Raw genomic sequence first — 23,193 nt, 5'->3', positions numbered from 1 at the left:
TAAACTTGATCAGGAGTGGTCATCAGTCTCAGGGAGAAACCCACTACTATTGTTTAGCTAGATAATGGTGCCAAGCTGCCTTCTAAATACTCAGGGTTATACACATAGACTAGTGTTGAGCCCAGCTACCATCAGAGACGCTGCTTATTGCAGCAGGTGATTAATACAGAAACTCCTAAATGCCCTAAATGGGTGAGAAGCTCTAAGGGGCTGGAGAGACGGCTCGGCTGTTAAGAACTGTTGCTCTTCTAGGGTACCTGGCTTCAACTCCTGCACATCGGAACTTTCTATGTCTCTAACTCAAGTTCCAGGGGATATGGCAAGCTCTTCTGGCCCCGGGGGAGGCAGGCAGGCATGTGAGACACAGACAAACATGCAGGCAAACGCCATACACAGAAAAACAAAAGCTTTCCGTTTTTCACTTTCAGTTAAAAAAAAAAAAAAGAAAAAGAAAACTCTTTTTTATTAAATTCCCTGGGCCTCACACAAAAAGAAAACATGAGAGTTGGAGGGGAAGGGAATGAGAGAGGAAGAAATGGGAGTGTGGTTAAAATGAGTAAATTTCATTATATAAATGTATGAAATGGACAAACAAAGAAAATTAAGCTGAGCAAGTCCTAGCTCTGGAAAAGCAACTGTAGCCATGGCTCTTTCTGTCCTTCCCAGAACCACCTAGAAATAACAGCAACCACAGGATATCCTACATGTAAAGGGAGCAAAGTGAAGAAATGAAGGCAGTCTGTGTTCGCATGATGTCCTGAGAAGATCTGCCAGGGTATCATGGACCCTCATTTTAAGGCTAAAGAAACATTCATAAACAGAGTCCTTCTAGAGTATGAAGCTGTAATAACGGCAGCGCCAAGCCTACTCACTAAACCCAGTGGGACGCTTTTTCCATTCCAGCACGTGCGCGTGTGCGCACACACACACACAGAGACACACACACACAGACACTAAGAAATTTGTTCTATGTGAGGCAGTTAAAGTCCTGAGGAATCCCTCCCTAGAGCCAGGCTCACGGATTAGCATAATAGAATATGGATTCCAGCGCAGAGATCAATATAGGACCTATATATCTAGCCTTTTCATTCACCACTTACATTCATACTCCACTTGTGTCCAGATGCATAGACACCAGCATTAAGGAAGCACCAGCTCAAGTCTCTCAGGTTTAATGACCATTGTTATTACCATAAATACATGACTTCCGTCCCACTGGCGTTGGCCCACGCAGATAATCAGGTCACCTCCCATCCAAACCATTGGTAACCGAAGTCTTCCGTACCCCAACCCTTCACAAACCAGATCTTAATAATAAAAATAGCAAAAGGATCTATATTAATGGTCAAACACTGGTCTTTTGGGCCCAAAGGTCTTTATAACCAGGAAGAGAGCAGACTGAGCAAAGGGAAGAACTGGGCAACTGGTGTTACTCTGACCCACATTTTCTGAGAACTATCTTTCCTTAAAGGGTAGAATTAACCTTTTCCAAGACCCACAGGGCAGAAATAGTTGAGCTGAACTTCGCTTTTCCTGTGAGAGTCATAACAGTGTTTTGGAATCTGCAGCAAATTACCTTCTTTTTGCAAAAGCAAACACAGCAGGGGATAAATCTTGGCAGAAATTCCTTGTATCCAAACAGGCCCCTGGCTCACTGTTTAAATGATCTGTAAAATGACGCTAAGATTTCATTTCTTAATACAAGTTGAATGCTGAGGGAAAGAGAAAAGTCATTCAGGCACACTCGGGCCAACCTTAAGGAGGCAGGTTTATTTTTAATCCTGGCCTGGCCCACATCAGACCACTGGGGAAATCTCTGAGATCAGAGTGCTCCTCAGGACCCTCTCTAGGACAGTCACAAAGTAGGGGGTGCTTCCTGGGAGCAAGGACCCTACTCCTGAGGTGAACACACTATTGCCACAGTCCTTTGGACAAACCATTACTGTGTATAACCTCCTGGTCTCTTTCTAGCTTGATTTTTTAGTGTCCCCAGAGAATTAGGACAAAAGCAGACCAGACTCTGACTGAGAAGGAATACATACATAGTTAATGTGTATGTTCCAAAGTCAGACGAACTCCTCTGGGAGTCACACTTACTCCTAGCCCTGAGCTAGGATAAAATATCTTATTTCTAAAGACTACCATCACTCCTTCCCTAACTTGCACCTCTTAGCCCCAGCCTCTCTCCCTAACCTGCACCGCGTACACAGCACCAGAGGATGATGTCTCAACACCTGCAGTATCCCCAGAGCCCAAGGATAAGGATGCATTAATGGCACTTGGCAGAAAATCCCATCCTACTTCGACACAGGGAGGAAACACATGAGACCACAGATGGGGCAGCAGAGGTCGCAGCCTGCCCTTCCCACATGAAAGAGGCACAGAGATTTCTGGAGTCGATCGAAAGGTATCTATCATCTCTTGCCAGAAGGCCACCAGCTCCCGCCACTTGGGAGCCGCATGATCACTTGCTTCTCCTCAGGACTGAAGTGCAGGATGGCGAGGATGGCCGTGAGCGTCTGCTGGCGGCCCAGGCTGTCTGGCAAGGTCAGGAAGCGGTAAATGATGTTCTTCAGATACTCCAGGTTGGCCCCCTCCCTGCTCTGGTCCCTGACGTTCTTTTCGATGTGGCTCTGAAGGGCTCTCACTTCCTCCCGATGCCTCTCCCCCTCCTCCAGCAGCCTTTCCTGCAGCTGATGGGCCTCTACTTCCAGCCTGTGTTTCTGCTTCCTCAGGGACGTGATCTCCACCTCCTTCCGGGCTAACTGCTCAGCGTAAAGGAAGAAAGTGGGCTCGTTGGCAGCAGCAAGCTGCAAGGCTTGGGTCAAGCTGTCTGAGGAAGAAGCCGCGTCAGCTGGGTCGCCGAGCGCTCCACCACCCGCTCCGCCCACGGGGCTTCTGCGTCCTGGCAAGCCGCAGGACAAGGCCACAGAGCGGAGCTGCTCCAGCTCCAAGTCCTTCTCGGCAAGCACAGCCAGGGCGCGGCCGCGCTGCTTGTGCAGCTCGTCTTCCAGTTTCAGCGCGCGGTCCCTGAAGTCCAGCTGGCTGCGCTCCAGTTCCTGCCGGTGGAGCTGCTGCAGCCGGGCCAGCTCCTGCTTCCAGTCCTCAGCCTCCTGCTGGTGCTGGCACTCCAGCTCCTCGCAGGACAACCTCAGGGAGACGTACCTCTCCTTCAGCTCAGCAAGCTGGTCCTGCGCTGCCTCCAGCTCCCTCGCCAGGTTCCCGTCTTTGCTGTTCTTGCTCTTGAGCACAACCTGGGCTCTCGTTTTGTAACGCTCGAACTCTTCCTTCAGCTGTTTGAGCTCCTGTTGGTAGTACCGCGCGGTAGCCTTCTCCCCGTCGGCAGCCTCCGAGGCGGGCACCACCTCGGAGGCGTCACAGAGCTGCTCCACGTCCAGGGTCACCTGGCTTTTCCTGGCTGCAACCTGCAGGAGCCTCTTGAGCTTCTCCATCTTGTCCTTCAGGACATTGATATCCAGACTGGATTCGTCTCCGTGGATGTCGACAGGGGGCCGGCTAGAGGCTGCCAGGGCCAGCGTCTTGTTCTCCAGGTCCAGCTGCAAAATTCGCTCTTTGAGCTTCTGTATGGCCAGCTGGTCTTTCTGTTTGGCTTTCTCGTAGGTGCCCAGCAGCTCGGACACCTCAGCGATTTGGTTCTCCAGGGCTGCTACCCTTTGCTCTTCTACCTGGGACTGCTGGCGAAGCTGGTCTTCCACAAGGGCTGTCTGCAAAGCAAAGAACAGATGACAGTGTGCATCCAGAAAAGTCACAAAACCCTACAGCTAACTGGCTGTGGAGGAACAAGACAGACAAGTGAAAGGGTCACGGGACTGGAATGGCCTGAAACAAGTGGGAACTGGGGCTTTTTCTTGTTGTTGAAGGTCCTTTGTATGTGTGCTCTATCTACAAGAGTTTTCCATTTTTCACTGAGCTTGAATACAAAGTGCATTCCTGTTAATCATGTGCTTTCCAAATCACTTAAAGAAGCCATGTAACATTCTTTCCCCTTCCCAACATCCCTGGAAGTTCAAAACCACCTTGGAATGCTCTCTATGTTGAAAGGAGACCCTATAAAACAGTTTTCCAAAAGAGGCAAACCTGAGCTGCCAGCAGGGGAACCCCTTTGCTTCCTTCAGTCACTCTACCTATATAAGCACACACTTCTCAGGATGCATACAACCTGACACTCCACAGCTGTCACTATATTGCCACCAACAGTACAACAAGTGAGATGCCAACAGGAAGAGGTCTGGATGGAGCTATCTGGTTTGGATCCAGAAATAATCACAAACTCCTCATCCTGTTGAAAGGACACTACACAAAACAAGACTTCCTAGGATTCACTGGTGGAACTTTTCGGTTGGCATCAAACATCAGAGTGCATTTTGGGAATGTGGAACCAGACTGCAATCCCAACACTCAAGGGACTAACAAGCACCAGGCAATGCTTGACAAGAGCTCAGTGACCTTGTCTTAAGAGGGGAGAGGGGTGCCTTTAACCCCAGCGAGTTCAAGGCCAGTATGGGTTACATGGTAAGGCCCTGCCTCCTGAAACACACACACACACACACACACACACACACACACACACACACACACACACACACGTTATCTATTACAATGACCAAAAAGAGAAAAATAAAAAATTCTAATATTCTACCATTTCCTATGGTGGTTAAAACGCCGGAAGGAGGTAAGAATAATTACCTTCCTCATCTCTTGCTGCAGCTGGGCCTGGAAATGGCTTTTAAGCCGGGCGGCTTCTTGCTGAAGCTCGTGCAGCCTGGGGTCTGGTCGGCTCTTCTCATCCCGAACTGCTTGCAGCTCGCCTTTCAGCTTTTCTACCTCCCGAGTCAGCTGCTTGGTCTGCAGTTCAAACCCTTCTATCTGGTCAGCCGCATATGCCCGCCCTGCCAAGGCTTCTCTGGTCTCTTCTAAGCGAAGTTCCAGGTCTTGGCGCTGGGTCCGCTCCTCCTGCAATAGTTTCTGCAGCTCCCGCAGCATCAAGGCATGGTCACTCTGCTCCTGAGCTCGATCGTGCTGCTGTGTGATGAGTCGGGCTTTTGTTTCTGCAATCTGCTCCTGCAGCGCCTTCGCTTCTCCTTCCAGACGGCCCCTCTCTTCCTCGGCTTTTTTATTGGCATCCTCCAAATCCTGTTTCATTTTCTTCTTATCCGCGAGGTAAGATGCCTCCATGCGGGACTTCTCCTGGGTGACTGTGGCCAAGGAGCTAGTCAAAGTAGCTAACTGAGCCTTCAGCTGCTGCAGTCGTTTGTCCATCTCACCACCCGCAGATGGCCCGTCCCCACTGCTACTACTAACGCCACTCTCTGACCCACTGGCCTCTTCGGACTTTGGAGGCAGTGGTCCACGGGCCACTCTGTCATCTTCGACTCCAAACTCACCCTTGATGCTCGTAAGACTGGCTGCAGTATCCAAGCTGGTGGCGGTTCCAGTACTATCCTCACTGTGGGTGGAGCACCGGTCATCCGCAGAGTCAGGAAACGTGAGACCCGGAGGCTGCCCCCCTGAGAGGCCTACATCCGCCTCGTGGGATACCGACAGTACCTTAATGCTGGCCTCCAGAGCCTCTTTCTCCTTCAGCAGGCTTTTATACGCTCGGACCACATCCTTGAGCCTTGCCTGGTACTGGAGAAGCTGCTTTTTCTGTGTTTCTATGGTCTCCAGGAGGTCCTTCTTGCTTGGGCCACCCCCGAAATTCATCCCAAACTTCTCCATGGGGTTCTGGAGTGGGCTGCTCCACGTCAGCGTCTGGCAGCCCTGGACAGGGCCACAGAAACAGCTGGAAGGGAAGCAGGGAGGACCGTCTGGCCACAGGCAGCACACCCGGTCCACCCAGCTGTCCAGGCGGGAGGAGGATCCGCTGCGGCGGGGCAAAAAGGCGGGGTGGCGCTGGCCCAGCAGGAGCACTCAACCAAGGCTTCCTGGTACCGGCCCAGAAGCTGCTCCGCCCCAGCCGCCCCACTAGCCACCGAAACTCGGGCCCGCCCCGCTTCGGCCCAGGTCAGCCCAGGGCTTACGCTAAGCTCGGTTCCATCACGGTTTCCTAACTCTGGCTGCTCCCAACAGCACTTCCGGGTCCCCTGGAAGTGACGGAGGCAAAACGCCATAGACCCCGCCCACAGAGGGCGCCAGATGGGCGGGCTTCCGCAGGCAGGGTATGCTCGGTGGCCTGGAGAGGGAGTGAAGCCCGGCGGAGGACAGTTGGGAAAAGCAAAGTCCAACACCTGAGCGGTGATTTGGAGAGGATGACTAACTTTGCCCTGAAGCAAGCGACAGGGGGCGACGTCGCACCGCATTTGCCCTAAAAACCCAGATGAAAGACGCATCGGACTACTTGGGGCAAAGTCCAAAATATCCCTAAAAACCAGCAGTTACGACTGATACTGGGAAAACGAGGCCAGCACCTACTTAGCATAAGGCATAACAGTTCCCTTCCTTAGTTCTATTTGTAGAGGAGCACTATATAGCTATAAGGTCCATCTTGAATACCAGCGTATGCTATGCTGGGGGTGGGGATGGGGGCGGAGGCGGTCCCATAGGAGTTTTTGCTTATTTAGTCTTTGCAAAATTCTTTTCAGGGGGAATCATTAGCACCAGCTTACAGTTATTGAAACGTGTAGTTGAGAGGGATAACATGCCCAATGTCACTCAGCTACTGAGTGTAGGAATACTGTCTCAGTCTGCCTCTCAAAATACTAAGTGCTATGCCAGATAGCACCGTGAACATGGCCTTGCCCCAAGCAGCAAGGAAAGTGGAAACGTTTACTGGGGTTTCTGGGGTTTCAGTGAGTCTGACTTGGCTCAGGCAGCGTTAAGAATCATCCCTAATTGGTAGCTTAGGGCATGGGAGAGGGGGTGGCTACCGACGAGGCTGAAACACAGGGTAGGACCCAACTTAAAGGCATTTGGATTTCATCTTGGGTGAGGAGACATTACAAGATTTAATCGCGGGGGGATGCCATCAAGACTCTTGTGGGACCTCTAAGATGGCTCAGCAATAAAGGCACTTTCCACCATGCCCAATGACATTGTGAAGATACCAAGGGAGCAGGAAGACTGGAGAGGACCCCTCAGAGAGAAAAGAAAAAGATTGACAGTTGTGATGTGGGGGTGACAACAAGGATGAAGACAGCATATCTGTAATCAAGAACCCACTCCGGGGGCCAAGGCAGCAGCGTCTCTGTGAGTCTGAGACTAGGCTGGTCTACCTTGCAAGTTCCAGGCCACGGAAGGCTACATACATAGTGACATAGTGGACACAGTGTCTCAAAACAGAAGCCACTTTGAGAATCTTTTTTTAAATGTACTTTTAGACCCTGTCGAAGCCTTCTTAGGAATGCGAGTCTATGGCTGAAGGGTAAAGCAAAGTCACGCAGTCACTGGAGACCTGAGCCCCGCTGCTAGACTTCAGCTCTTCCGCAAACGCGCCTGGGGGCGGGGCCGGGGTGGGGCCGGAGGGGCGGGGCCGCGTGACGTCGGGAGGGCCCGGACGCGCGGAGGCGGCGGCGGCGGCGGCGCCACCTCCTTCTGCTGTTGCGCCCCATCCCCCTCCCCCGCGGCCGGCCGGTTCCAGCCCTCACCCCGCGTCCCCCTGCCCGCACCCCCGCCCCAGGCCCCACCATGGGCCTCACGGTGTCCGCGCTCTTTTCGAGGATCTTCGGGAAGAAGCAGATGCGGATCCTTATGGGTGAGGCAGATCGGGCGCGCGGCCCGGATGGGGCGCCAGCCCCGCCGCAGCCCTCCCGCCCCCGCGTCCCCCTCTAGCCCCCCACACCTGGTACCCTGATCCCGAGACACCCCTCCACACACCGCCCAAGCCTCGGGGGCCGCGGCTCCCGTGCAGGCCGGGATCTGCAGTGTCGGCCCGGGGCCTGAAGCCCGGAGCTGGGGCCTGGGTGGGGTGACGCTTCCTCCGCCCTAGCCCGGCTGTTGAGAAGGAAGGATTCCGCCCTTGGAAACGACTTTCCTAGGGAACACGGACTTCCTACCGGGCTCCCTACCTCCCAAGCCCCTCTCGCCCCTCCGCCACTTGAGGGGCACGAGTTGGCACTCGCCACCCAGACTGCCCTCCAGGCCCGGAAGGTGGAGAACAGCGCGCACCTGGAAGCGCTCCCGCTCTCCGCCCCCATCACCAAACCACCATCAGCTGGCCAGGCCTCTCTCTCTCTTCCTGGTCTCTAGGGGGCTCCCTAGCCTCCGCTGCCATTCTGTGTCCCTCTCTGTTGCAGTTGGCTTGGATGCTGCTGGCAAGACTACCATCCTGTACAAACTGAAGTTGGGGGAGATCGTCACCACTATCCCCACCATAGGTGAGTCCAGGAGCGAGGCGGCACGATGGCGAGAATGTCTCTTCGGGCCTTCTCCGGGGTCTGCTCCCAGTTCTGGCAAGGCCCTTATCAGTTCCTGACCCTGACACCAGACACAACTACTTGAGAAGTGGGTCACGGTATCTCTACGCGCCTGATGGGGCCTGAGGCGTGGACCATGAGACTGGCATATCTGTTGACCTCTGGTCCTTCTGGATTCCAATTCCCCCTTGGCCTTGGTGGTCACTGCCTTCTGGGCTTGTGTGCCTGCAGAGATCCGAGTGGTTTTTAATGAGTTTGTTTCAGGACTTTTTTTTTCCTCCCCTCAAAAAAAAAAAAAAAAAAAATCTGCAGGCTTCAATGTGGAAACAGTGGAATATAAGAACATCTGTTTCACAGTCTGGGACGTCGGAGGCCAGGACAAGATTCGGCCTCTCTGGCGGCACTATTTCCAGAACACTCAGGTGGAGTGGGCATGGAGGGTGGAGGGACAGACAACCCCGGGGAGGGGCGCTAGATCCCGGCTGAGCTCCTGGCTGAGTCCTGGACCCTTGCCTCTGCCCTCTTTGCTTAGCTAGGTTTTACTCATCCTTAAGAAGTCATCCAAGGCTTATTCTGGGAAACAGAGTTCTAGGGCCACACTGTCAAATGAGACTCTGAACAACACATCTTCCAGCTTGCTCCCTCTCTCCTTGTCGTGGTCCCTGCAGAGCCTTGTTAGGCGTTTACTAGATGAGAAAGGCTGATACAGTTCAAGACGGGAGAAGTGAGACTAAGGCCGGGTTAGGGAGGACCGAGGTGGGAATGCTCTCTTCTTCCTTCCCACCCAGGGCCTCATCTTCGTGGTAGACAGCAATGACCGAGAGCGCGTCCAGGAGTCTGCTGATGAGCTCCAGAAGATGGTAAGTGTCCAGACCTGGGAACAGAGGTTCTCGTGAGCTGGTACGCAAGTCCAGTACCCTGAGAGTAAGGAGTATGAGGTTTTCTTAGTGGCGCTGGTTAAGTATTGTCTCACCCCGTGTGAACAGGACTTCTTTATTTATTTAAATACTTTTCCATCTTAGTCTAAGGAGTTGGGAGAGAAGGAGGGGTTATCTATGGTAAAGTGAGACAGCATCTCACACTTGTTGGTTTTTGTTTGGTTGGGGTTTTTGTTTTTGTTTCTGGTTTGTTGTTGTTGGTTGTTGCTATTTTCTTCAAGACAAGATTTCTGTGTGACCTTGGCTGTCCTGGACCCACTTTGTAGGCCAGGCTGGCCTCAAACTCGCAGAGATCCACCTGCCTCTGCCTACCCTACCCTGCCACCATGCCCGGCTCTTTTTGGTTTTTTTTTTCTGTTTGGAATTTTTGTCATGTTTGCTTAGAGCAAGTTCTTAAGTTAGAAGGGTTTGTTTGTTTTTCTGGAGGTAAAGTTTAGAGGTTTTTACCTCACTTACAATTGTCTTGTGTTCGGCAATAAACTACACATAGTACCCTGTATTTCCTACAAAGAACCTGGGAGTTAGAAACGGTGTAGTCAGCAAGGTGCCTAGAGATCCTCGAAGCCACAGGTTCCCCCTCCACTCTCCCTTCGCAGCTGCAGGAGGACGAGCTTCGGGATGCAGTGCTGCTGGTGTTTGCCAACAAGCAGGACATGCCCAATGCCATGCCTGTCAGCGAGCTGACTGACAAGCTGGGCCTTCAGCACCTGCGGAGCCGCACGGTGAGGGCCTTGTCCCCTTCGCCCTGGGGCCAGCCTTTCCTCGGGAGCCCCAGCTGGACAGGGGTACAAAGGTCTCCCTTCTCTACCCTAATGCTGATTTCCTTCTCTTTTCCTGCAGTGGTACGTACAGGCCACCTGTGCCACCCAAGGCACGGGCCTGTATGATGGGCTGGACTGGCTGTCCCACGAGCTGTCAAAGCGCTAGCCAGCCAGGGGCAGGCCCCTGCTGCCCGGAAGCTCCCGCGTGCATCCCGGGATGACCAGACTCCCGGCCTCCTCAGGCAGTGCCCTTCTTCCCCACTCTCCCTCCCCACAGACAGGCCTCTGCTCCTGCTCCTGCCTGCATGTTCGCTCGTTGTTGGAGCCTGGAGCCTTGCTCTCTGGCACAGAGGGCTCTGCTCTCCTGCCTGCTGGGACCTGTGGAAGGGCTTCCTGGCCAAGGCCCCCTCTTCCAGGGGAGGAGCGAGGATCTGGATTTAATTTTGTTCTTCTCTGTTTTGGGTGTACCCTTGGGGCCAGGATTTGGGGGGAGGAAAGTGAGGGCTCCGGGTGGTGCTATGACATGGAACTGGATATTGAGTAATAAATTTGCTGTGGTTTGTACCCGGTGTGGACTGTAGCCTGGAAGTTGGGAAGCTGAGGTACTCTGGGTAACAAAAGATGACATGGGAGAGGCTCAAAGCAGCTGAGGCTGTGAGGTCAGCACACATATGCCCATTTCTTCCTCCATTCTGGGGATGGTTATTTAAGGGTGTGAAAACCTTTCTCATTCCACAAACCACAGTCTTTTCCTATCTCTCAACTAGCTACTTAGCAGCTGTAGCTTTGTACACAGGGGAGAAACAGATATTAAGAAGATAGGTCCCAAGACACACTTAAGGAAAATGATCGATCTGGTCACCCGACAGCACGCATATTTTAAGTCACCCAGGTGATTCCAGCACTGGTCAGCGTCTGTTAGCCTCACTTACCTACCAGTCAGGGGTGGAGCCTGTGCTTCGAGCCGCTAGGATGCTTTCTTCTAGGGATGAATCCTATGCAGAACCAGGAAACAGCACGTAACAGACCAGGGCTCTGGGCTAGTCTCCAAGCAGAATTGGTTACCTGCTTCCCTGTGGATCCCAGCAAAGCTTAAACAAGACCTGTTGTCACCACCACAGCTTTCCGTCTACCATTTCATGTTCTCAGTTTGTCTAGGCTCTAGGCTGAGATTTTTCTCCTTGAGCTTTGCAGGAAGTAACCCAGCAGAGCCTCTTGGGTGTGGGGGAGGGAGAGGCTGGTGTCCATTCTGGCCAGTCTGGTTTTCGGCCCAGCCAATTTACGTGTAAGACAGCTGGTATTGGTGAAGCACAGTGTTGGCGCTTCCTCCGTGTAGGCCATTGCTTCTGAGCCTCTAAGGTCATAAATGTAATTTCATTCTCAGTGGTCATGTGTCCGGTTTCCTCACTTTCCTTACAAAATAATTCCCAAAACATTTGGCCTTGTCTTCCTAAGGTCCCGAAAAACCAATAGATTTTACCCCCTTGGCTGACTTGAACTTAAAAAAAAGAAAAGAAAAGGAAAAGGAAACTTGAGCAACAGAGAGCCAAGCAGAAACCCCATGTAAGGAAGTAAGTAGGTTGATTCCTATCTTGTTAATAAGAGAGGGAGGGACAGATCTAAAGTTACCGGCCACGGTACTGACTCCCAGTGTAATCCTACCTCATTGCTTGGAGTTAGTCAGGAAGACAAATGCCAAAGGCTCTGGACCTGTTTCCCTTGGCCCATGGATGGATGCTACCAAGCCAGTGTCCTTTCCCCACTATGGTGGGATAGAAGGCAGCCTTTAGCCTTTACAGTCACAATGCTCCCGGGTCATAAAGGTGCTGGGCCCTAGGCCAGACCTCTGCCTGGAAAGTTTCCGGCTTCTGGTGGGTACTACGGGCCTTATTCCCGGCCATATGGCCTGTGGGACCTCACCACTGGGGGGAAGCCTGGGCCTGAAAGAGTCATTACCTGTGGTACCGGCCGAATGGCTGAGGAGGACTGGATACACACGCATCCAAAGGTGGAGGACCTAAGAGTTGGGCTAATCAGCTGGGCAGGAGCCTACCTCTCCTTTGAAGCAGATAAGAGTACAGTCACAGCCACTGCAAAGAGTTTGGGCAGGAGACAGGTAACAAGGCAAACCTGGACTAGAACCAATGTGTGTGTGTGTGTGTGTGTGTGTGTGTGGGTGGGTGGGTGGGAGGGTGGTGCTGCTGCACTTCTCATCGCTGGCACAGTCTTCACTCTAGCCAGACCAAGACATTTCTACTCCAGACTTTTGCTTGAGGGTCTTCATTGCTCCTCCTTTCAAAGTTGTTTTCCTAAGATGAAGTCTCAGTGCCGGCTTGGCTGCTTCTACACTCCATCCCAGCACAGCATGGTTGTGTCATCACAAAGCAGAGAGGGAGGGAATCCAGGCTAGAAGGCAGAACCCAGACATCCAGAGGAAGTTGGGCCATAGTACAGACCCAAGTGCTTGCTGCCTTGGTCTCTGTTTTAGAGAGAAAGTAGGAGCCAAGTCTTCCCCCACGCAACCAAGTTTGCCACAGTTGGACCCAGGAACTGTGCCTTGGCATCCACACCTAGAGTCAGGATGCATTTCTTGATCTTCTGTTGGAGAAGTGGACCCTGCAGGCGGAGGTCCTGGGCATTGTGCTAGCTGGGCAGGGACTGCAGAAAGGGTAAAAGAAAGAAAGCATAAAGCAACGCTTGTTTTCATTTATGTATTGAAGGGTGGGAGCAAAGGAGAGAGAGGAAAGATTAGCTTCTCTGAGGTAATTATCTAGAATTTGTTTTTGGTTTGTTTTTGTTTGGTTGGTTGGTTTTGGTGTGTGTGTGTGTGTGTGTGTGTGTGTGTGTGTGTGTGTGTGTGTGTGTGTGTGTGTGTACAAGCACATACATGTGAGGTCAGAGGACAGTCTTCCAGAGTCAGTTCTGTCCTCCCACCTTGTTAAGCCCATATCTTTTGGCTTTGCCCACCCTGTATGTTCTAGATGGTCACTCTGAGCTCCCAGGACATTCTCCCTTCTCTGCCTCTCATCTTGCCATGGGAGTGCTAGGATTACAGACGCCACTATGTCTGGCTTTTTTTTTTTTTTTTTACATTTTTTTTATTTATTCACTTCTTTGTGTGTATGTGTGTACATGCATGCACATGGGTGTACCATGACACCCATGTGCAAGTCAGAAGGCAACTTGAAGGAATTATATCTTCCCTTCCACCAAGTGGAACCCAGGGATCAAACTCAGGCCATCAGTCTTGGCAGCAGGTGCCTTTACTCACTGAGCCGTCTCACCAGACTGCATCTAGCTTTTTAAATGTAGCTTCCAGAGACAGATGGCAGGCTGTCAGGTTTAGAGGCAACTGTTTTTACACTGAGCTATCTCTCTGGTCCCCACTCCCCCCGCCCCAGCAGACAGGGTTTTTCTGTGTAGCCTTGGCTGTCCTGGACTCGATGTGTAGACCAGGCTGACCTAGAACTCAGTGATCTACCTGCCTCTGCTTCCCGAGTGCTGGGATTAAAGGCGAGCGCCACCATGCCCAGCCCCCAACTGGATCTTAAGAAACCCTATGGCTCTAGAGGTGGGCACTCATGATCCTTTTTGTTGTTGTTGCATTCTGTTGTTTGTTTGTTTTATTTTGTTCTGTTTTGAGACAGGTTACAGCACAACACTGAGGGAAGTGAGCCCAGAGACTCAAGCAGAAACAGAGAGAAACAGTGCTTAACTCCCCATGCCTTGCCCAGTTTGATTTCTTATACCATCCAGGAACATTTGCCCAAAGATGCACAGTGGGCTGGCTGTGCATCCCTGACTGGTCTAAAACTGGCTATGCAAACCTGGCCTTGAGCTCACTAAGATCCACCTACCTCTGCCTTTTGAGTGCCACCAGCCGCTGCCACACCAGCAGCAGCAACCCAGAAATCTTCTCAGTTATGTTAATTGAACAAGAAGATGTTCATAGCAAGTAGAGATGCCAAGGCAGATGTGGAAGGGAGGGTGACTAAGTCTTATCGGAGGAGCTGGTGGGACAAAGGGTCGCGGCTTCAGCTGTTGACGTGGTTGCATTGATTTCCCTCCTCTTCCCCTTCAGACCTGGGAACTCTTGGTGAGCAATGAACACGACGCGCAGGCTGTGGTACGACTCAAGAGCTTGCAGGGTCTCTACCTGCTGTGTGAAGCAGACGGTACCGTGTGCTATGGCAGGCCGAGGACCAGCCACCACGGCTGCTTCCTGCTCCGTTTCCACCGAAACGGCAAGTGGACCCTCCAGTGCATAATCTCTGGCCGCTATCTGGAGTCCGACGGTGAGGATGTATTCTGTAACTCCAGGGTTCTCTCCGCCTACCATATGTGGACCCCCAGGCCAGCCCTGCACATCCACGTGATTCTCTACAGCCCCAGCTACCACAGCTATGCCCGAGCTGACCACACCGTGGGCCGAATCTGGGTGGACGCGCCAGTCCCCTGCCTAGAGGAATGTGGTTTCCTTTTACATTTCCAAGACGGATGCTACCACCTGGAGACTTCTACACACCATTTCCTGTCTCATGTAGACCGCCTGGTCCCTCAACGCTCATCCCAGACAGCTTTTCACATGCAAGTACGGCCGAGAGGACTTGTGGCCCTCTGTGATGGGGAAGGAGGCACATTGTATCCACAGGGCACACATCTACTCCTGGGCTTAGGCTCCACTCCCACGAGGGGCGAGGAATGGTTCGTCCTACAGCACTTCCCGACCTGGGTCAGCTTGAGGTCTAAGACTCGGAGATTCATCTCTGTCACCTATGGCAAGTACTGGGTCCAGTGCCATCCTGTGAGGTGAAAGGGCTAGGGGGCTGAAAAGAGGGGACTGTATGCAGCATGTTTCCTAGTTTCTATCTGTTGCTGTGATAAACACGATGCCCAAAAGCAACTTGGAGAGGAAAGGAGTTCAGGTGTTTTGTTGTTTTGTTTTGTTTTGATTGTTTTGTCTTGTTTTTGTTTTTGTTTGTTTGGGTTTTTTTTTTTTTTTTTTAACTTACACTTCTGGGTTATAGGGCAGCACGGTGGGAAATGAGGGCAGGAACTCAAAGTAGAACCAGGGAAATAGTGCCTCTTGGCTGTGCCCCCCCCCCCACCACCACGGCTTGCCCACACTGCTTTCTTATACCACCCAGGACCATTTGCCCAGGGATGGTACTGCCCACAGTGGGCTGGGCCCTGGGCCCTTGCACATCCATTAATAACTTACAATGCTCTCAGCAGACTTACCTACAGGCAATCTGACTCTTCCCTACTTCCGGATGACTCCAGCCTGTGTCAAGTCAGCAAAATACTAACTGGACAAGCAAGAAAATTTGAAGCTAGTCATAAGAAAGATCCTGGGTCCCCAAGGAGGCATCTTGTGAGGCAGACTAACTGATGAGGCATTAGGGGAAAGTCACCTGGGCTTGTCCAGATTCTTATGATAATGTTGAGGGAGGAAAAGTACAGGGAAACCCAACGGTAAGTGTGGAGAAGGGACAGACCCGAGTTAAAAGGCTGCTTATTACTTTCTCTTCAGACGCTGAGGTATGTGCTGCTTCTGAGCGCTTGACCCAAATGTCCTTGTTCCAGTACGAATGTGACAGTGAGAGTCCTACCTTACAACTCCGTTCATCCAATGGCTGCTACCTAGCCCAGGTGAGACTTTGGTCTTCCATGCAAGAAATTGTGCACTCTGACCTCTCTCCGTCTAGACATACTTTCTCCTTCCCTAACGTGTCAGATAAGATTAGGTCAGCGGTAGTGGCCCAACCCAATAGACCCTCACTTTCCCCCCAAAGGGCCCTCTTTTCTTTAAAAAAAAATCTAGTTTAATAAGGCATAATTAAAACAAATGGAAATTATATGACAGTATAACAGTACATATTGTGTGAAAAAAGTTAGATGAATAAATTGACCTAATTTAAGTGTGAAATTCAATATACTTCAACAAATATGTATAACGTGCAACCATGCCATAGCCATACCACAAGTCAGAGAGCAGTTCTGCCACTATATGGATTCCCGCCTACCCCTCACAGTTCTGCTCCAGCCTTGGCCTTCTCACACCACTGATCTGTGTTTGTTCTGCCATTATTAGATTAGTTTCGCCTGCTCCAGAATTTCATCTAAGTGTACTCAAATGGTATATATGGTATATATGGTATATGGACTTCTTTTGGAGAGCAGAATCTTACCAAGACCCACCCGTGTTGTTGCACCTGTCAGCAGTTCAGCAGCTATGAAGTGGCTGCTTGTATAAGCACTGCTCACATGAGCATGCTTTGCTCATCTATTCAGTTGTTGTTAAACACTTGGGTTCTTTACAGTTTGGCCTACTGTGAGTAAAGTTGCTATGGACATTTGTGTAGAAGTCTTTCACAGGCTTTTACTTTCATATATCTTGATAAGCACCTTGCGGTGGAACTACTGGGTCACATGATGGATGTGTACTTAACGTCTCGAGAAAGTGTCAGACGTTTCCAGCTGAGTGCGATGCTGCCTGCCTACAATCCCAGCACTTGGGAGGCATGTAGATCAGGACAGGTGGGTCAGGAGTTCAAGTCCAACCTTGGTTATGTATCGAGTTTGAGGCCAACCTAAACTACGTAAGAGCCTAAGTAAAGAAAAACAAGTTCGTTTGCATGGTTGTAGGGTAAGGTGGCTTGATTGTAGTCGTGTTATGGAAAATAGTCTTAAGCATAACAAAGTACAATTCCTTGAGCGTCCATGTTTGTTACATTCATGTTTTTAGACACTTTATGCTGCAGCTTTGTTTTCTGTCTTCTAAATTATACATGTGTACATATGCCTACTAAGTGTGGTGTGACATCTTTGAAGTAGTGTGTTTTTGTAGGATGCTCCTACAAATTCATATTTTTCTACAAATTTTATATTGCCCAACCTCACCAGCACTTAGTATTGCCTTCCCCCCCCCCACTGTAGCTACTCTAGTGGCTGTGTAACATCTTACAATGCCTCAGTTTGTGTTTATATTATTATTAGTGATTATCTAGGCATCTCTTCAATGTCTAGTTGATAATTGTATGTCTTTTTTGCTAGATGTCTTCAAATTCTTGTCCATTTATTATTGGGGCTATGGTCTTATGGTTGAATTCTATGAGATCTTCATATGCTCTAAATTGACGTCCTTTGCCAAATCTATGTGCTGTCCATGCTGTCTCTAGCCTGCGTCCATGCTGTCTCTCTCTAGCCTGCGTCCATGCTGTCTCTAGCCTGCGTCCATGCTGTCTCTAGCCTGCGTCCATGCTGTCTCTAGCCTGTGCACTGTCTCATTTATTATCGATTCGTTTTTGGGTTTTGTTTTTGTTTTGAGATGGGGGTCTCATTGTGTAACTCTGGCTATCTAGAACTCATTATTTAGACCAGGCTGGACTCAGGCTTACAGAAATCTGCTTGCCTCTGCTGTGATTAAAGGCGTGTGCCACCACACCCAGACCTTCCCCCCACCCCCGAGACAGAGTTTCTCTGTGTAGCCAGCCTGGACTCACTCTGCAGACCAGGCTGGCCTTGATGTCACAGATATCTGCCTGCCTCTGCCTCCTGAGCGCTGGGATAAATGGCGTACGCTGCCACTCCAGATTCCTTTGTATTTTTAAATGACATTTTTAGAAAGCAAGGGGTTTTTGTTTGTTTGTTTGTTTGTTTTTTGTTCACAAAGTCCAATTTGCCAAATGGTTAATGTTTAATCCTTTTCCATCCCACTAAATCACTGGTCAACCCCCAAGTTGCAAACTGTTTCTCTCGGGTCTTCTAGGTGTTTTATAACTTAACTTTCACTTTAAACATTTCAAAATTATTTTGGAGTCTGGGTCAAAGTTTATTTATTTATGCTTTTCACTGGGTTATACTACAGAGTGAAGGAGGTGGAAGATCTGAGGTCACAACACTGTTTTTATGGAGATAATTTTTTTCTTTATTGCCTTACAAAGAAGTTTTGAAAGCATACTCTAGAAAAGCACAGAGGCTAGGGAGGGAAGGGGAGGGGAAGGGCATGGGAAGGGGAGGGGGAGGGAAGAGGAGGACAGGGGAGAAGAGGAGAGAGGAGGGGAAGGGAAGAAGAGAGGAGGGGAGGGAAGGGGAGGGGAATGGGATCCAGGAGAAGCTGCAGTTGTCATCCTTACTCCTGATCCACATTCTCTGCAGAGGCGCCACAAGGCAATCATAGCTGATGGGCACCCCATGGAGTCTGACACCTTTTTCCGGGGTGCACTGGAATTGTGGGAAAATCAGCCTGCAGTCGGCCTCCAATGGGCGGTTCCTGAGCATTACATCCAATGGCCTGCTGATGGCAACTGCCTCCATCCCAGGTGAGCCTAGCTACTCCTCCCAGGCTAACCCAAGCCACATACGACTTTTATGTTAAGTTTGTGTTTATTATTGTTGTTACATACATGTGGGGAGAGAAAGAATGAACAAGGAGGTCGGGCGACCCTCGGGAACCAGTTCTCTTGGTTTTCCCCTTTCTCTGTGGGATTCAGGGATCGAAGTTGGGTTGTTGGGCATCTGTGGCAAGTGTTTCCACCCATTGGCCCCCCCCCCTTTTTTTTAAGGTATTGGAATCGCTGAGTTGGGATCAGGAGCTTACGTGTGTGTGTGTGTGTGTGTGTGTGTGTGTGTGTGTGTGTGTATACGCGCGCGCTCAGTCCGGGCGTGGTGGCGCATACCTTTAATCCCAGCACTCAGGAGGCGGGAGACAGAGGCAGGCAGATTGCTGTGAGTTCAAGGCCAGCCTGGTCTACAAAGCGAGTCCAGGACAGTCAAGGCTACACAGAGTAACCCTATCTCAAAAAACAAAACAAAACGAAACGAAAAAGAAAAAGAAAAAAGAAAGAAATGAAAAAGAAAAAAAATCTGTAGCCAAGGATTCTGTTCTGTTGCTTCACAGGGTTGAGGTGGGGATTAAGTAAGTTAACACATTTCAAAGAATGGAGGATATTTACATTTCTGTGTGCTGAGCTGAAGTCATTTCACAAGCACCTAGTAAGACCTGGCACACAGGAGGTGTTCATTAAAGGTTGCAATATAGACAACATTCTGGGGCTGGACTGAGTGATGACTCAGAGAGTAGAGCACTTGCTACCCCAGTGTGAGGGCCTGAGTTCTGACCCCCACCACCCACATAAAAAGCGGGCTGCTGTGTGGGCGCCTATAACCTCAGCACTGGAGGGGAGGGGCAGAGACTGGAGAACTGCTGAGGCTTGCTGGCTGCCAACCTTCATGAAAAATACTGAGTTACGGGTTCATTTTTAAAAAGCCCTACTTCCAGGAGCCAGAGCAGGTGGATCACTGTGAGTTCAAGGCCAGCCTGGTCTACAAAATGAATCCAGGACAGCCAGGACTACACAGAAAAACCCTGTCTTAAAAAAAAAAAAAAAAAGACAAAAAAACCTGTCTCAAGGGGATAAGGCCAAGAGTGACAGAGAGGACACCTGACACCTTCCTCTGGCTTCCGTGAATACACAGAAAAATACTGACAGCACCCTTGCACATCCTTCCTGCTCCTTTTCTTCCAACTGGGAAGTCACATAGAGCCAGCCTATCCAGATAACCCCGTCCTGTTTCTTTCAGGCCCAAATGAGGAGCTGGGGCTTCGGTTTGCCAACCGCTCCTTTCTCGTCCTGCGAGGTCGGTATGGGTATGTGGGCTCCTCCTCCGACCGTGACCTGATGCAGTGTGACATGGACCAGCCCGACTGCATTCAGCTCCTGCCCTGCCGCCAGGGCATCTATCACTTTCAGAGTGAGTGGTCCCTCTCCCCCCCCCTCGCCCCCCCCCCCCGCGCACGCAAAAGTCACTATCCAGGCCCAGCCCCAGCCCCGGGCCAGGCTCCAGGCACCACCCATCACCAACAGGGAAGCAGGGTTTCCTGCTCTAGAGTGGGCTAGCAGAAGAGGATTCGGTGAGGTTGCGCTGGTCCTCCTGAGGAGCTGCTAGTGCAGACAAGCTGTAATTCCCCACGAGGGGCTTGGGGGGGAGGGGTTGTGCCATGCCTCTGGGAAGCCGCCTTGGAGGTCCAAATGGCCAACCAACCCGAGCTCTTCCCTCCCCAGCACAGGGTGGATCCTTCTGGTCAATTACATCCTTTGGCACCTTCCGTCCCTGGGGAAAATTTGCCCTCAACTTCTGTATAGAGCTTCAGGGGAGCAGCTTGCTCACTGTGCTGGCACCCAATGGCTTCTACATCCGAGCCGACCGAAGTGGCACACTATTGGCGGACAGCGAACACGTTACCAAAGAATGTATCTGGGAGTTTTAGGTAAGGGGGAGCAAGTGGCGTCAGGTCCCGGGAAGCAGGAGGCACAAGAGGAGGATGGAGGTGGGCGCAAAGGCTCATGGTACAAAGGCACCGTGCAGGAGCGGACCGACTTCTGCCTACGAGCTGACCAAACTCCAAATCCAGGCATTTGTTCCAAATCTCCACCGTTCCTTCCGACCTTCTAAACCTGGTCTTGCCAGAGAGGGAAGAAAGGCTTCATGTCTGTTCCCCATAATATTATGCTGCACTGACTTGTGGGACTGCAAGCAGGCCTGTGTTTCCCTCAAGATTCAGAAGGTTAGCTGATTTTAAGGGAAAACGGGTGATTTTTGAGGACGTGTGTAGTTGGAATAGGCATTTCCGTCCTTACCCACTTGGTTTATCTCCGGCCCTGAGTCTTCTCTGGAATGCCAGCGTCACTCCCCTCCAACCTCCTAATGGAAGAGTGGTTTAACTTCGCCCTCCAGTCGCTTGAAATCACCATGGCTGATCCCTTGCCACGGTCCTCCCCTTCTGAGGTAATTTTCTCAGGCCATGTCTTCCTTCCCAGCCTGAACACCACAGCCCTTCCAGATGGCCAGGGTCAGAGCCTCAGCACTGCCTCTCTCAGCTCCTTCCGGTGGCTGTCCAAATTCTTGAGTGCATCTGCTTTATAGCTGCCATCGTCAGTCTAGGCACCCCCAGTAACTGCCCAGCCCCACCCCCAGTAACAGTTCTGGTCCCTAGATTCCTCCCCATCCAATCCTTTAACGTGCAACCTGTTTCACAATTGTCTGTTCAGAACTCCAGGATACTTGCTTTGTTTTTTAATATTTATTTATCTGTTAATTTATGTATTAAGTATACAGCATTCTGCCTGCATGTACACCTGCTCACCAGAAGAAGGCACCAGATCTCATTATACATGGTTGTGAGCTACTTTGTGGTTGCTGGGAATTGAACTCAGGACCTTCGGAAGAGCAGCCCCGGGGTAGTTGTTCTTAACCCTGCCCTTTCACAGGCCTCATTTTCCTGGGCTGGGAAGTAAAAATGAACATTGTAGAAAGCACTGTAGGTTTGTTCTCATCACTGCTGCTGCTGCTGTTGTCATATAGTCCAGTCTGGCTTTCAACTTCCTCTGTAGTCAGGGGTGACTTTGAATTCAGGATCCTCGTGGCCTCCACCCCCTGAGTGCTGAGTGCAGCACACTCAGCCGCACCTCATTCCATGTGGTCTTCTCCCCATGTCCTCTACACAGCCACCCTACTATGTACAAGCTGTGACTTCTCCCCATGTCCTCTACACAGCCGCCTTACTGTGTACAAGCTGTGACTTCTCCCCATGTCCTCTACACAGCCGCCTTACTGTGTACAAGCTGTGACTTCTCCCCATGTCCTCTACACAGCCACCCTACTGTGTACAAGCTGTGACTTCTCCCCATGTCCTCTACACAGCCGCCTTACTGTGTACAAGCTGTGACTTCTCCCCATGTCCTCTACACAGCCACCCTACTGTGTACAAGCTGTGACTTCTTCCCATGTCCTCTACACAGCCGCCTTACTATGTACAAGCTGTGAAAAAGAAAATGAAGCCCTATTACGCTTCACATTTGGTTTGACGTAGGTTTCCCAAGCTCCTTCCACTGGAAGTCCCCACCTGGCTACAGGAGGTGGTGACTTCAGGCTCCTTAACCCCCACTGCAAGGGGTCTAGCCAGGAAGTCTGCCCTGTCCCAGAGATGCCGCCCTATGATTTCCGTTCTCTCTACCAGTCCTTGCCGCACCCCCAACCCTTGCTCCTGGCCCCCACTCTTCCCACCCCTGATCCCCACCCCTGTTACTCTCCACATGTCCCACCCAGGTCCCTCCCTCCATCTATTTCAGGTGTCTATTTATTTCCTCTTCTGAGTGAGATTCAAGCACCCTCCATTGGGCCCTCCTTGGCCATTTGGGGTCTGTGGATTGTAGCCTCGTTGTCCTGGGCTTTGTGGCTAATATCCACTTACAAGTGTGCCTTTCTGGGTCTGAATTACCTCCCTCGGGATGATCTTTTCTAGTTCTGCCCATTTGCCTGGAAATTGCATGATGTCTTTATTTTTAATAGCTGAGTAGTATTCCATTGTGTAAGTGTACCATATTTTCTTTATCTATTCTTTGGTTAATGGGCATCTAAGTTGTTTCTGGTTTCTGGCTATTATGAATAAAGCTGTTATGAACATACTTGATCACTAAATCTAATAAAAGAAAAAGACAAGTTCTTAGTAAACTGCACAGCCTTCCTTACTCTGAAATCTGATGGAAGGTTTTAATTTCCCTATGAATTAGTTTCACCTTGCTTAATGTTCATCCTCCTTGAGAAGAGGATAAATCACTTTATTTTCTCTCCTCTTATTGGATTTCAGGCTTGCTGAAGGCCATTTCTTCCTCTTTCTCCAGGTCAGTGGGATACCATCAGCCAGACTCTAAACCCTCCAGGAACAACTTCTCAGCCCAACAGAGCAGGAGGCCCAGCGTCAAGATCCAAGAGAAGAATATGTGCTGTACAATTTTTCCTACCAAGTTTAGCAAAGCACCTGTTTCAAGCGACAATACATCACAGCAGGCCACCCCCACGATCCTCGTGCGTGTGTGTGTGTGTGGCTGGCTCAGGATTCCTACCAAGTTTAGCAAAGCACCTGTTTCAAGCGACAATACATCACAGCAGGCCACCCCCACGATCCTCGTGCGTGTGTGTGTGTGTGTGGCTGGCTCAGGAGGTGCAGGGTCTGGACTAGGACACTTTGTCTCACTGCAGAACATGCATGTACATATGAATGACATGAAACTGTGGGCGGGGGCAGGGCTATGAGGAGGTAGAAGAGGCCTAGATGAA

The 23,193-nt window shown here is 50.8% G+C and overlaps 3 protein-coding genes across 3 annotated transcripts; 2 read left to right on the top strand and 1 right to left on the bottom strand.

Annotated features, from left to right (window-relative positions):
- Window positions 1-2,307: 2,307 nt before the first annotated feature.
- On the bottom strand, window positions 2,308-6,092 carry Gcc1 (GRIP and coiled-coil domain containing 1). The gene is made up of 2 exons (XM_051151845.1): window positions 4,708-6,092; window positions 2,308-3,725 (listed from the first exon to the last, which is right to left on the bottom strand). Exons 1-2 carry the CDS (start codon window positions 5,737-5,739, stop codon window positions 2,415-2,417), a joined length of 2,343 nt encoding a protein of 780 aa, XP_051007802.1. The 5' UTR covers window positions 5,740-6,092; the 3' UTR covers window positions 2,308-2,414.
- A 1,459-nt stretch (window positions 6,093-7,551) lies between these two features.
- On the top strand, window positions 7,552-10,653 carry Arf5 (ADP ribosylation factor 5). The gene is made up of 6 exons (XM_051151840.1): window positions 7,552-7,711; window positions 8,253-8,333; window positions 8,685-8,794; window positions 9,161-9,232; window positions 9,907-10,032; window positions 10,151-10,653. Exons 1-6 carry the CDS (start codon window positions 7,645-7,647, stop codon window positions 10,235-10,237), a joined length of 543 nt encoding a protein of 180 aa, XP_051007797.1. The 5' UTR covers window positions 7,552-7,644; the 3' UTR covers window positions 10,238-10,653.
- Window positions 10,654-11,064: 411 nt separating this feature from the next.
- Window positions 11,065-22,939, top strand: Fscn3 (fascin actin-bundling protein 3). Its single transcript, XM_051151849.1, is given in 8 exon segments — window positions 11,065-12,187; window positions 14,153-14,849; window positions 15,605-15,723; window positions 18,232-18,291; window positions 18,293-18,395; window positions 19,657-19,827; window positions 20,139-20,344; window positions 22,758-22,939. Coding segments are annotated over 7 exon segments (1,500 nt in total). The 5' UTR covers window positions 11,065-12,043; the 3' UTR covers window positions 22,758-22,939.
- Window positions 22,940-23,193: the final 254 nt, after the last annotated feature.

Source organism: Acomys russatus, chromosome 10 (genome assembly GCF_903995435.1).
Source record: "Acomys russatus chromosome 10, mAcoRus1.1, whole genome shotgun sequence".
Lineage (NCBI taxonomy): Eukaryota > Metazoa > Chordata > Mammalia > Rodentia > Muridae > Acomys > Acomys russatus.
The sequence above is the reverse complement of the archived record's forward strand: the minus strand, read 5'-3'. Positions and strand labels throughout refer to the sequence as shown.